Genomic DNA, 14,913 nt, shown 5'->3' with positions numbered 1-14,913 from the left:
TTGACAGCTTTATTACATGTGAGGAATGTGTAAGAAATAGACATTCCTCACATGTAATAAAGCTGTCAAACAGTTGCAAATCATGCACGCGGGAGTGATTTAACCTCATCACCGAGCAGCTATAAATACTCGGAGCTCGGCCCGAGCATACTCGGACAGCACATACTCGCTCAACACTAGTTACAAGCACTTTAGTCTTATTACTCTTGTTATCAATCACTGGGCTCAGGGGCTTGTACTATCTACATTAGCGTCTGCAGTGGTCACGTAAGCTTTAGTTGTGACATCACTGCTGCACCCTTTCAACAGAGACCAGAATAGTTCAAGGGCGAATACGGCGTTGTTTTCTACAGCTACAACATTATGGGACAACAGAATTTTAAAGGGGTTGTTCAGGTTTAGGCTGCGTTCACACATTGCGTATTTTCGCGCGCTTTTTCAAAATACGCAATGTGCCTTGTGTCTGCCAGCAAAGTGAATGGGAAATTCACTTTGCCGTTCAGACACTGTTATTTTACGCAGCGTGAAAGCGCAGCTGCGTAAAGAATTGACATGTCAATTCTTTACGCAGCTGCGTCCTGCGCTTTCTCCTATTGTGCCCATTATAAGCGATGGAATTACGCAGTGGTGTTCACACACTGCGTAATTCCAGCGCTTTTTTATGGAGGCGCAGGAGAAACTATGGATACTCACCTATCCGATGGATGGGAGAGGCGTCCGGTCCGGTCCCGCGGCTTCCAGCATCTGCCGGAGAACCGTTCGGCTGACTGTAGCTTACCGGCCTCCGGTCAGCTGATTTACAAGCCGGTCACGTGACAGTCAGCTGATGGCTTCACGGCAGATGCTGGAAGCCGCGGGACCGGACCGGACGCCTCGCCCATCCATCGGATAGGTGAGTATCCATAGTTTTTTTTTCTTTTAAAGCAGTGTATGTACTGCAGCCAGAAGCTGTCTGTACATACACTGCTAGGGGGACACTCACACACACGACACATAGACACAGACACATACATTACATTACATTACACATACATAGATTACATTACATACCGGTGTCCCTGCTCCTCACACTTCATTTCTCTTGCACCTGCGTAAAAAAAGGCAGTGTGTGAATGAAGGTGCAGTTTTTACCTGCGTAAAAAAAAACGCACGTAAAAAATACGCAATGTGTGAACGCAGCCTTAGAGTGACTGCTGCTTTTCTTCTATGACTGCAGACGGCTGAATTGTGACAGTGTGCGGTGTGCATTCTGTCACGGTGGCTCAGTGGTTAGCACTACAGCCTTGCGGCGCTGGGGTCCTGGGATCCATCCCGGCAAGGACCACATCTACAAGGAGTTTGTGTGGGTTTCCTCCGGTTTCTTCCCACACTACAAAGACATACTGATTGGGGCTCACAAACTAGATTCCCTATGGGGACAGTGCCGATAATGTCTAAATTTTCTGATTTGTAAAGTGCTGCGGAATATGTTGGCGCTATATAAATAAAAAGATTATTAATAATAATAAATAATATTTGACGCTCATGCATGCGGTCACTCTGACTTCAGACATTCCCTTTAAGCATCAGACTTTTTTTTTTCCCCATGTAACAGGAGATATGTATATCATAGTTTGGTATAGACTATTTTCATTATAATATTTAATAAAAGTGCAGTTTGCAGATATATTGATGAAACAGATGGAGTAGAAAGCTTGAAGGGAGAAGCGTTACTTGATAAAAAGTGTTCATTCTGTTTCTGCTGTATATCACTTCTTCTCATCTGGTGTGATGCCATCTGTCCGCTGTTTGTAGTCTGCAGTTTACCTACCTCTACAATTTTAGATGTAAAATTCTAATTGCATGAGCCTAAAGATAAATGTCCACAGGGAAATGCTGTCTAGTTTTGCAGGTAAAAACTTTTAATCTGTGATATTGTTGTATTCGGCAATTTGTGTCCAAATATTCCTTTATATTAAAAGCTGCTTGTATTAGACTAGAGCTACTTGTGAAACTAGTGAAGAGAAGGAGTGTGGTAAGTGTAGATGGTGGGCATGCCCACACTGCTCCGGGGGCCATAGGCTCCTTTTTTACTTTCCAACTCCTTAATATACAGAATTCAATGGGACTTTGAAGGATTCCTGATTGTAAGCTAAAAGGACATAGGAGTGCAAAATAGGACGTTATCCAGACAACAGGGTTTTGTGGTGCGGTAACTGCTCACCTGATAGTTGTGAGCAAGCACAACTCTTAGGGTATGTGCACACGGTCAGTAAACGCTGCAGATTGGACGCAGCACACTTGCGGCCAGATGTTACAGCATAGTGGATGGGATTTATACAAATCCCATGTCCACTATGCGTCTCTGTGCTTCTACGGCTCACCCATGGAGGCGGACATGCGGCACGTCTTCAGACCGCAGCATGTTAATTTCTCTTGCGGAGACGCTGGTTTCCGCAAGGGAAATTTTATAGTGTAATGTATAGGATGCGGTGAATCCATATGGTTCAATGACAGCACTTTGGAAGCAGCATAGAGTATGCTGCGTTCAAAGCTCTGCCAAAAAGGATCGTGTGCACATAGCCTTACAAAGGCAAAAACGATGAGTCCAGCTGCTGCTGCCCTGCTGGTTGGCAGACCCAACAATGAAACCAAATTGGTGTGGAGAAGAGGCTATGCTGCGCTACTGGCGTCTCCATAGATAAAATGGCAGGAATCTATTGGAATTGGAGAACAGGTATTGTGATTTAATCGCTACACATTTCACAATACAACTGACTTTATCATGATAGGATGAAGTAGTCCGCTGTCCTGTGAAATCTGTAGAGGTTAAATTGCAATACCTGTTGTACAATTCCAATTGATTCTGGACATTTTGTCAAGGTGCCAGCAGCGCAGCATAGCCTCTTCTCCACACCAATTTGGTAAAGGATTCCTGGCATTTTCCTGCAATCCCATAGATCAGCTTTAATAAGCGCCAACGCTCATGAATCGCCTTTGCCCAATTGATTTCTGTAGCCGGTTGCTGTATGGATTGGATGGGGCTGCTGATTGGCTGCTCAAATGTAAGTTCCTTTATAGATGGGGCCGTTGTAGGGCTTTTTTATATACAGGTACACTGTAATGGATAACTGGTGGTACGTGGCACAGTGGTGGTTATTCAGTGTTCGCATTATTATTCAGGGCTACCGGATCCAATGATGAGGCGTACCAGAGCCACTGACATGGGAAAAGGCAAATGGGGGCGGCTCACTTTTAGTGGTGGTGCTGTATTATGGGCTTACATTATACATAGGAATCCTGGGGCAGTGCAGCAGGTATCTGTAAGGCCATGCAGCCAGGAGCCTGACCTGCGGGGATTTGGTAGAAGTGCAGGAGTCCCTATCGTGGCCTTCAGGCTCCAATTCTAAGTTTCTCAGAAAACCTTGTGTTTCAGGGCTAATTCCATCCCTTTATCTGGCGTACTGATGGATATGGCAGTGTGTAACCTCTGCATAGTGACACCATGGTGAGGTACTGTGTGCCCTGATGTGAGCGCTGCACTTTGGAAATAATGGGGGATCCTTGATGTCACTGGGAAGACATTGCTATTGCATTGATGGGGCGTATGATTCAGTGCCTCCATTACTATGGCTCCGGAATGGGCTGTCCCCAGTATGTGGGCTCACACACGGTAATGTTTAGCTATAGGGGGTAAATTAGTAGGAATATTTATCTACAAACCACCCGGGGGTGAATGTGCAGCTTCGCAGTCCTCCGAGCTGGTGTTTGCAGTCGCTGGTTGCTAGGGGCTTGCTCTTGTTGCTAAGCGGGCTGTCTGGACGGGTTCACTGAGGAGAGTGGGGACGCGGAGGGTCTTCTGTGTTAGCCTGTATAATGTTCTCCTCAGGTGCCAGAAGCGATATCACCTTTTTAGTCCTAGACAAATGACGTCTCTGCAGGGACATGGCAGCGAGTTGTTGGTAACGTACCTGCTGTAAAGTATGCCCGCTCTGCTGAGGGTACTTTTACTCCTTTGCTATTGCCAGCCAAGGAGGTTGGCATGTGCCTGAGCAAGGGGGGGGTTTAGTTGTAAAGCACTGGTGCTTGTAACCATACTGGGGCCAAAGTAATTTTTAGTGTGAGGCCTTGTGTCAAAACCATATTTTCAATAGAAACTGTAAATGCCAGTGTGAAAAGAGCCTTATGAATTATAAATTGATGTCGAAAAAGCCCCTACGAATATTAATGTGGACTACAATTTTAAATGATAAATTACTCTAATTGTTTTTACTTGGTTTTTTTTTTTTTTTTTTTAATTTCTTTTGTTTTAGAAATAAGAAGATTCTAAGCAAGAAAAAACTAAAAAGGAAGCAAAAGACCAAATCAAAAGGGAAATTAAGAAGCAAGGTAAGGGTTCACTTTTTATTTTATCTATATTTTTCCTGTTGATTGTGTTATCGGTAGTATATGCCTATATTTTTACATTATTCATATAAATGGGTTTAAAGCTTGTTTTTTTTACTTCAAAAATATCTGCATGCGTTAAAGGGTGTTTAGTTTGCCATATGTCCATGTCCAGAGCAGATGGCTTTTTATTTTAATGCTGGTTGTGTATTGCTTAATTTATGTGAAGAGATTCCTTACACTGTATGCAGAATTATTAGGCAACTTGTATTTTTGATGATTCATTTTATTATTGAACAACCACAGCGGTAGATCCAAAAGGGGTAAAAAACCTGAATATTTAAGAAAAACAAATCCCCACTTTTACTTTCTTAAAAGAATATCGATGTGTTCAGAACTGTTGGGCAACTATTTGTGTGCAGAATTATGCAACTAAATGAAAAATGTAAATTTTCCCATCTCAATTGTTTATTTTCGAGTGTCATGCGGATTTTTATCAAGTTCATCCGTATGACATTCGTATGCAATGCATTTTTAATATTGGCTTTTACATACGGTAATTCTGTCATTTCAAACTAGTTTTCTAACAAAAAACAAGCTTAAAGGAGCTGTCTGGTTAAAAGTGATAAGTCAGCAGTCACTCTGTGTGACTGCAGACTTATGAATCCCCCCAGCGCAGGCACGGTGCACTGCGAGGATTCACCGGTTTCAGACCCGGTAATGGAGGGTATGAATGTGTTATACATACCCTCGGCCAGTGGGCTTGGCCTCGCTCTTCATACACTTGTATTGAGTGAGGCCACGCCTTCTAGTCGGGTGCGCCCGATGGCCGGCCACATCACTAGATGGAGTATGGCCCTGCTCTGTACAAGTGTATGGAGCAAGGCGGGCCAGCTCCTCGGGCAAATGTATAACTCACAATACCCTCCATTACCAGGTCTGAAACCAGTGAATCGCCGCAGCGCACAGGGCGTGCGCACGGAGGATTCAGAAGTCTACAGTCACACAGAGTGACTGCAGACTTATCACTTTTGACCGGACAATTCCTTTAAATACAGATAGAAATGTCAGTAAGATATCTAATCAGTGCTTTTCATGTGTATTTTTCTGTACATGTATTTAGCTAATAATAAAAAGAAAATTTGCGTGGGGCCCCCTTATTTTTATTAACCAGCTTTATTTATAGCCTGGGAAGCTCCATGTTTATTACCCACTTTCTCAAACTATTAAGACCAGCTCTCAGGTGTTTGCTTTCCCCCAGCTGGTTAATAAAAATAAGGGGGACAATACATGTACAGTAAGCTGCACATGCACTGCACTAATTGTATATCTCAATGACCTCTTTTTCGATCTATATAATCTATCTATTCTATTCCGACAGTTCACGCTGGGAATTTACTGTACTCGGCTGATCAAATGTCTGGTTTCCTATGAGATGGGTGTGTAAAAAATCGCACGGCATGGTCCGCGTGCCGTGGGATTTTTTTTCTTGCACCCATTGACTTGCATTGGCCAGTCTCATCTGATATATGCGGCCACTCACAACATGCTATGATTTTTTTCCCAGTCTGATCCAAACTAAGAAAAAAATCAAAGATGAACACTGAATCATTCAATAATATTAGTTAGTGCAATCCGATTTAAACCCAGATGAGTATGAGCCCTTAATGTGAGAATAGTAACCAAACAACCAAATAAAAAATAAACTTCTCACATTTCAAAAAAATATATCAGTGACCAATATAGCCACCCTTCTTTTCAATAGCAGACATAAGCCATCCATCCATGGAGTCTGCCAGTTTCCTAATCTCTGCACAATCAACTTTTTGGGCCGCACCAACCACAGCCTCGCAGACATTGGTCAGAGAGGTGGACTGTTTTTCTTCGCTGTAAATTTAAGAACGGCCCACAAGTTCTCATTAAGCCCCCGTCACACTAAGCGAGATCGCTGCTGAGTCACGAGTTTTGTGACGCAACAGCGACCTCAGTAGCGATCTGGCTACGTTTGACACTTAGCAGCGACCAGCCCCCTGCTGTGAGATCGCTGGTCGTGTCGGAATGGTCTGGACATTTCTTTGATCGTTGAGGTCCCGCTGGGTAGCATGCATCGGTGTGTTTGACACTTTACCAACGACCTTGTTGATGACTCAGACACAGAAACACATAGGAATGCATCGTTATACAGATCGTTAAGGGTCGCCGCATCGTTGCGTCGTTGGGATGATCTGACTGTTTGACATCTCACCAGCGACCACATAGCGATGCAGCAACGATCCCTGACGGGTCGTATCGTTGTCTGGATCGCTGTAGCGTCGCTTAGTGTGACGGGGCCTTTAGGGTTTAGGTCAGGTAGGGAAGGGGGCCCGAGTCATTATTCTTTCATCTTTTAAAGCAGTGCTTGGATGCATGAGGTGAAACATTGTCCTGAATAAACAACATGGTTTTCTTGAAAGATGCCGGCTTTCCTATACCACTGCTTGAAGAAAGTGTCTTCTAAAAACTGGCAGTAGGTTTGTGAGTTTATTTTGAGTCCATCTTCAACCCCAAAAAGTCCAACTAACTTTTCTTTAACAATAACTGTCCATAGCAGTACAACACCTCCACCTTGCTGGTATCTGAGTTTGAGTGGAGGTCTGTGCCCATTACTGATCTAGCCATGAACCTATCCATCAGGTTCATCAAGAGTCTCTCGTCGCATCATAAAACCTTTGAAAAACCTTAATGTTTCAATTTGTGTCCCATTCAGTGGTACTTCGGTTTCAGCCGTCCTTACATCTGCCATGTCTCTGGGTACTGAACATCTTGTACTTCTGGGGACTCCAGGGAGGTTGCAGTTCCGGTAAATGACAGCACTGCAGCATAAAGGGTTCCTGATCGCGTCCTGTTTGTTTGTTCTCAAATCTTTGGCTATTAATGTGTATCTTTCCTTATCAACGTGTTTTTGGTGACCATGTTGACTATTTGCAACAAAACTGTTGATGGTTCATGCTCCAATATCTTAGCAGTTTGAAGAGTGCTGCATCCCTCTATAAGGGTTGGTGGGGATAGAAAAAACAGTGTTTGTGGGTGCTGCCGGGTCCAGAGGAAACAGAGTGACCAGGAGATGAGGAAGAGGGGAATTTTATCGACTATGCATTTCAGAGTTGTTCTAACTCCTTCATCAGGTACCTAGAGAAGGAGTTGATACAACTCCCAAATGTGTTGTCAGTAACACGTCACCCTGTTACCTCTGAACCCGGCAGCACCTGCAATCACCGTGTTTTCCTTCCCCCGAAACCCCCTATCACCCACCTCCTCAAGTTCCTTGCCTGACTTGGTTAGGTTTAGAGGGTGGAGCAGCAACCACGTCCTACCATTCCTCAAGCCCTATGCAGTGTTGTCAGTGTTACAGTACCAGCAAAGTGATTGAGATCTCTGAAGTCTCAGGCACATGCTGCTTATACCTTGCGAATTTGAACCATCAAAGTGGATCCCCCCCCAAAAAAAAAAAATCTGCAGCATGTCAATTCTTTTAGCCTTTTTGCAATGTTTTTTTAATTTTTTTTAAAGCCATTCAAGTGAATGCCCATATTTTACCCATTGTTTTTCCTCCTGTTTGAACTTATCAGTATAAAAGACACCTGTCCGCACACTTCAAACACCACTATGGTGAAGATCAAACAGCTGTCAAAGGACACCAGAAATAAAATTGTAGCCCTGCACCAGGCTGGAAAGACTGAATCTGCAACAGGCAAGCAGTTTGGTGTGAAGTAATCCACTGTGGGAGCAATAATTTAAAAAATGGAAGACATACAAGACCACTGATAATCTCCCTCGATCTGGGGCTCCACACAAGATCTCATCCCATGGGGTCAAAATGATCTTAAGATCGGTGAGCAAAAATCCCAGAACCACACGGGGGGACCTAGTGAATGACCTGCAGAGAGCTGGGACCAATGTTACACAGGCTACCATCAGTAACACACTACACCGCCAGGTACTTAGATCCTGCAGTGCCAGATGTGTCCTCCTGCTTAAGCCATTATATGTCTGGGCCCGTCTGAAGTTTGCTAGAGAACATTTGGATGATCCAGAAGAGTATTGGGAGAATGACACATGGTCAGATGAAACCAAAGTAGAACTGTTTGGTAGAAACACAACTCGTCGTGTTTGGAGGAGAAAGAATGCTGAGTTGCATCCAAAGCACACCATACCTACTGTGAAGCATGGGGGTGGCATCATCAAGCTTTGGGGCTGTTTCTCTGCCAAGGGATCAGGACGACTGATCCGTATACATGAAAGCATGAATGGGGCCATGTATCGTGAGATTTTGAGTGCAAACCTCCTTCCATCAGCAAGGGCATTGAAGATGAAACGTCGCTGGGTCTTTCAGCATGACAATGATCTCAAGCACACCGCCAAGGCAATGAAGGAGTGGCTTCATAAGAAGCATTTTCCCCTCCCCCATGACAGCACACCTTGAGAGAGGATCCTCCCCACCAAGGACAGGAAACCGTCTGAAATTAAAGGGCGGCACCTCTCCCTCGCTTCAGTTGGTTTCCTGTCCTTGATGGGAACCTGTCTCAGGAAGAAAAGAAGACTTACCTGGGGCTGTCCCGGTGTGGAAGAGCGGACACTGGCCTGTGCACCGGGGTCAGTATCCTAGAAGCGCCCTCCGCAGCTTCCCCTGGGGTTTCTGCGCCGAGCGGGGCGCACGCGGTGAGACAGGCTCTGTCCTCCCGGAGACCGCGGCGCCGTCCTCCCCCCTGCAGTGCGGAGCGCTTCCGGGTGTGACGCGCCTGACGTCACGGCGCAGAGCACGCTGGGAGACGTCAGGAGGCGGCGCCCGATCCAAGATGGCGGCGCCCATCGGAGCGTTCCAGGCCGGAGGGTTTTTTTCGATGGAGCTCCTGCCTGAGGAAGGGGGAGGGCCCACAGACCGGAGGAGGCTGGATGGCCCTATTTTTAAGGGGGGGGGGGGCTATCCTGGAAGCGTGGTGCGCTTCTGAAATATGGCTGACCAGGATAGCCAGGAGCAGCCCCCCCCCCTCAGCAACAGAAAAAGCAGAGGGATGCATCGCATACAGACAGCCGCTCGAGTAATCGTAGTGGCAGCCGCAGGAGTAAGGCTTGAAGTGCCTCGGGACCATCCAGAATGGAATCATCAGTTCCGCGGCAGCCTCCGAATCCGGTACCCGTTTGTGACCTCCGGGGGTGAGTGAGCTTCGTGAATGTCACTGGTTAGTAACGGGAAGTCTCTTATGTGCTTCCTTTTTTAGGAGCCTAAGAAGAGTAGTGCCAAGCAAAAGCATAGAATGTGTGCCCTTTGCCAAGCTTCCCTCTCTGTAGAGTGGCAGAAACCACTTTGCCAGGGCTGTGTGACCAAAACCATAGCTGAGAATTCCCGGGATTTCGCTGCAAATTTAAAGTCCATAGTGCATGCAGAAGTTCAGGGGTCCCTGAAAGGGTTCCTTAGAGGGAAGAAAAGACCCCGTAGAGAGGTTTCCTCCGTCTCTGATTCCTCCCAGTCCGAGGAGCAGTGGGATTCGTCGTCCTCTTCCTCATCGGGGGGCGGTAGACCCTGCTTCCCCATTGAGAATACAGACAGGCTGGTTAGGGCAGTAAGATCAACCATGGGTCTGGAGGAAGAGAGAGCATCTAAATCCCGGGAGGACATCATGTTTGCGGGCTTGGGAGAGAAAAAGACGCTCATTTCCGGTTAACAGTAAGATTCAGGGCCTCATTAACCGGGAGTGGAGGAAACCAGAGAGATCAGGGGCTTTACCCTCCTTCTCCAAAAGAAGGTACCCCTTCGAGGAGAAGGACGCGGAACCTTGGGATAAGATCCCCAAGGTGGATGGGACTGTAGCAAGGTCATCGAAATGATCTTCCCTGCCCTTGGAGGACTCTGGCGTCCTAAAAGACTCCCTGGATAAAAGAGCCGACTCCTTCCTGCGCCACACGTGGGAGGCGGCGGCAGGAGGCCTAAAACCAGCGGTGGCTAGCACCTGTGTGGCGAGGTCCTTGATGGTGTGGCTCCAACAGCTGGAAGACCAGCTTAAAAATAAAAAGGTCTCCAGACAGGCAATTCTTGCGGATCTACCTCTAATACAAACAGCATTGGCCTTCCTGGCCAACTCTTCAGCAGACTCGGTCAGACTTTCAGCTAGGGCAGCGGGACTATCCAACGCAGCCAGGCGGGCCTTGTGGCTCAAAGGTTCCCCAGGCGACCTACCTTCGAAACAGAAGCTGTGCTCCCTCCCGTGTGACAGTAGACTCCTGTTTGGCCAAAAATTAGAAGACCTGTTAGAAAAAGCAGGCGATAAAAACAAAGGGTTCCCGGGATTTTCGGGGGAACCAATAAGATTTAGTTTTCAGAGGAGGAAATTTAATCGAGGTCGTCCTCCGGGAGACAAAGGGAGATGGGAAGCCAAGACCAAAATGGAGTCGGGCAACATGTTTGGAGGACCATCCTCAAGTTCAAAGAGATCCTCCCAATGACGCCAGGCTGGAAGTGGGTGGAAGGCTTTCCCACTTTTTTCCAGCTTGGGAGGCGGTTACAACAAACCCCTGGATTCTGAAAATTATCAGTGGGGGCCTGAAGATCCGATTCAGCCAGACCCCCTGGCGGACCTTTGTGGTTACCCCCCTACGAAAGGTCCAGGAAGAACAGTTAGCCCTGGAAACAGAAGTATTAGAGTTAGTAGGGAAGCGGGTCCTTCTCGAAGTACCAACACCACAGAGAGGGAAGGGGTTCTATTCCCCACTATTCATGATAAAAACAAACAAACGGGTACTTAAGGACCATCATCAACCTCAGGAGTCTGAACCAAGTAGTAGAAAACCAGACTTTCAAGATGGAGTCAGTAAGCTCGGCAGTGAAGCTCTTACATCACAACTGCTTTATGGCTGTAATAGACTTGAAGGACGCATATTATCACGTCCCAATCCATCCGGAGTATCAGAAATATCTGAGTGTAGCCCTGTTTATTCAGGGGGAGCAGAGGCATTTTCAGTTTGCTGCCCTACCCTTTGGCCTCTCCATTGCCCCGAGAATATTTACGAAACTAATAGCAGAAGTCACAGCCTTCCTACGGATCAAGAATGTAGTGATCGTGCCATTTTTAGACGACTTCTTGATAATAGGGAAATCAGAAGCCCACTGCTCCAGTCAGCTCCTAGAGGTCACGGAAGTGTTGCATCAGCTGGGGTGGTTTAGTGAATTTCCAAAAATCAAGACTAACCCCCTCCAGGACTCAGACCTTTCTGGGTCTAATCCTAGACTCTCATCACCAAACCTGCTTCCTCCCAGAGGACAAAATCTGCAGGTTGATTGCGTTAGTCTCGAAGGCCATTCAAGCTCCAGGGATGTCCTCTTCTGATCTCACCTTTGGGAGAAGGGTACTTCAGGCGGTGGTCCCTCCCTAGGGTGCTCATAAATTCTCCAAAATTCTCTCAAGGTGTGCTGTAGGGGGGAGGGGAAAACACCAAGGTTACTTACCAGTAGCCGGTTTTTCCTGAGCCCATGACAGCACCCGTAGTTTCCCCCCCTTATTTTTTCTGTTTCTCACACCCTGGTGTGCAGTGTTTGGGGTGGTGTGTATATGTATATTGTGGGTGTTGGTTATATGCCTAACCTGTTTAGAGAGGTCCTCTCAATGCTCTGTAAACAACTGAAGCGAGGGAGAGGTGCCGCCCTTTTATTTCAGACGGTTTCCTGTCCTTGGTGGGGCGGATCCTCTGTCAAGGTGTGCTGTCATGGGCTCAGGAAAAACCGGCTACCGGTAAGTAACCTTGGTGTTTCAATGTCCTGGAGTGGACTAGCCAGTCTCCAGATCTAAACCCTATAGAAAACCTTTGGAGGGAGTTGAAAGTCCGTGTTGCCCAGCGACAGCCCCAAAGCATCACTGCTCTAGAGGAGATCTGCATTGAGGAATGGGCCAACATACCAGCAACAGTGTGTGCCAACCTTGTGAAGACTTACAGAAAACGTTTGACCTCTGTCATTGCCAACAAAGGATATATAACAAAGTATTGAGATGAACTTTTGTAATTGATCAAATACTTATTTTCCACCAAAATTTGAAAAAAAATTCTTTCCAAATCAGACAATGTGATTTTTCAGGATTTTTTTTTTCTCATTTTGTCTCTCATAGTTGAGGTCTTCCTATGATGTCAATTACAGGCCTCTCTCATCTTTTTAAGTGGGAGAACTTGCACAATTGGTGGCTGACTAAATACTTTTTTTCCCCACTGTATCATGCCAGTTTGCCAGAAAGGCATTAAATATACCACATGGAAGCCCCCATCATATCTGCAATCACCACCTCACAAGCCCACTCGTATCGCTGCTCACGGCAGCTTCTTCGGGGTAAGAGCAGAGAAAAGAGAAGAATTAGCGGAGTAGAAAGGTAAAATGAACAATTGTAAGCACACAGTGCTATATAATATTAAGAGGATTAAAAGTTTGATATGGGTGCTTCTTTAAAGTGTCAGTACAAGATAACTGTCCAAACCAAGCACAGCAGCTTGTAAGGCACATGGCTCTAACAAAAATTATACATTTTGTGTCCAAATCCATAATCCATTGCGGTGTTTGATAGAAATTGTTCTTCATTCAAATATACTAGCAAGGTGCTTGGTGCACTTTTTGCGTGTCAGCTCACTTTCTCACCTACATGTCTCCATCTATCTTTTCCTTCCTCTGGCTCCTATATAGCCAGAGCTAGCAATCAAGGAAGAGGATTGTGGAGATAGATGGAAAGGATGTATGTCGGAAGATAGACTAAATTGTTTTGGCACACCAGGGGTGCACCTCATTAACATATTTGAAAAAAAACAACAACTTTAATTTATTGCGAACTCTGTAATTGATTCAGATACCTAGTGTACAATTTTTATGGGGTCTGTGGGTACCTCACAGGGGGGCTGTTTGGTTTGAACAGTCATTTTGTGCTGACAGGTGTAGCGGTACGTCCGACGCCTCTGTTACCCACCTTTCATGCAATTTCAGGAGCTGAGGCTCCATTATTCCCAGCAGATGATGGCTATTAAACAGCCAGCATCTGCCTCGAACAGCAGCAAACAGAACTCCACTCACTGCTGTTAACCCCTTAAAGAGGACCTTCTACCAGTTTTAGCATATTAACCCCTTCATCACCTTGGCCTTTTCAGTTTCTGCGTTTTTGTTTTTTGCTCCCGTTCTTCCCAGAGCCATAACTTTTTTTTTTTTTTTTTTGTCAATATGGCCATGTGAAGGCTTGTTTTTTTGCTGTACGAGTTGTGCTTTTGAACGACACCATTGATTTTACAATATCCAAGTGCGGTGAAATTGCAAAAAAAAAGTGCAATTCCGCAATTGTGTGTTTTTTTTTTTTTTTTTTTTTTTTTCCCCCCCATGTTCACGAAATGCTAAAACTGACCTGCCATTATGAGTCTCCAGGTCATTTCGAGTTTGTAGATACCAAACATGTATAGGTTCTTTTTTATTTCTATGGTGAACAAAATCCAAAGTTTGCCATTTTCCGAGACCTGTAGTGTTGCTATTTTTTGGGATCTGGGGCCGGGTGAGGGCTTTTTTTTGTGTGCCGAGCTGACATTTTTATTAGCATTTTGGGATAAATACTATGTTTTGATCACCCGTTATTGCATTTTTATTGTAGTGTTGAGGCGACCTAAAAATGTAATTCTGCCATTTTGATTTTTTTCTTGTTACGCCGTTTACCGATCAGATTAATTCTTTTTATATATTGTTAGATTGGGCGATTCTGAACTCGCCGATATTAAATGTGTATTCTTGTTTGTTTGTTTTTTTTGTTTCATATTGAATGTAGTCAAAGGAGGGGGGGGGTGATTTAAAATATATATATATATATATATATATATATATATATATATATATATATATATATATATATATATATATATATATATATATATATATATATATATATATATATATATATTATATAATATAATATATTTAAACTTTTTTATTTTTACTTTTTGCCTGCATAAATAGTCTCAATGGGAGACTTGAAGCTGGGATCATTTGAAAAATACTCATCTGCTATGAGTGCCGGCCACTGGGCGGCGCTCACAGCAGTTCAGCAATGACAACCACATGGGTCTCCTGCACACCCCCAGTTGTCATGCCAACCTATCGGTGGCCCGCGATCATGTGACGGGCACGCTGATGGGCGGAGTTAATGACCCACTTCCAGCGCGATCAGCTGTCATGTGCCTGAAAAGGTGCAGGCTTAGCTCCGGAGCCCACACCAAAAAGGGGGAGTCGACCTATGATGTATCCCCACCCCCACAATTGTTTAGAATTGGCTGTCCTCTGTGAGAGACATGTAACGACACACAGCACTGCTCTCTCTGATCTCAATGGAGGGTTGTGTGTGATTACAAATTGTTGAGTAGAGCATAGATAAGTGTGATTACAAACACTCTTCAGCTTTTATCTCTCAGCAGTCAGTGTGGGATGAGAGCATTACAACAGTGAGAGCAGGGCTGTCTGTTACATGGATAAGGATCAAGCCTGTTCTAAGCTATTGTGGGGGGCAT

General features: G+C 45.2%; 1 protein-coding gene across 14 annotated transcripts in view; it reads left to right on the top strand.

Annotated features, from left to right (window-relative positions):
- MYCBP2 (MYC binding protein 2) overlaps positions 1 to 14,913 on the top strand; it is a 275,096-nt gene that overhangs the window by 44,856 nt on the left and 215,327 nt on the right. For all 14 annotated transcript variants that reach the window (XM_073664071.1, XM_073664076.1, XM_073664064.1 and 11 more), the window contains exon 2: positions 4,293 to 4,368. In XM_073664071.1, the coding sequence (XP_073520172.1) occupies positions 4,293 to 4,368 (76 nt within the window). The remainder of the gene's footprint in view (positions 1 to 4,292; positions 4,369 to 14,913) is intronic.

The sequence above is a fragment of the Phyllobates terribilis genome, unplaced genomic scaffold (assembly GCF_046119375.1).
Source record: "Phyllobates terribilis strain yellow unplaced genomic scaffold, ASM4611937v1 Scaffold_2__4_contigs__length_985480577, whole genome shotgun sequence".
In the NCBI taxonomy this organism is placed as follows: Eukaryota; Metazoa; Chordata; class Amphibia; order Anura; family Dendrobatidae; genus Phyllobates; species Phyllobates terribilis.
This window is presented reverse-complemented; position numbering and strand designations above follow the sequence as displayed.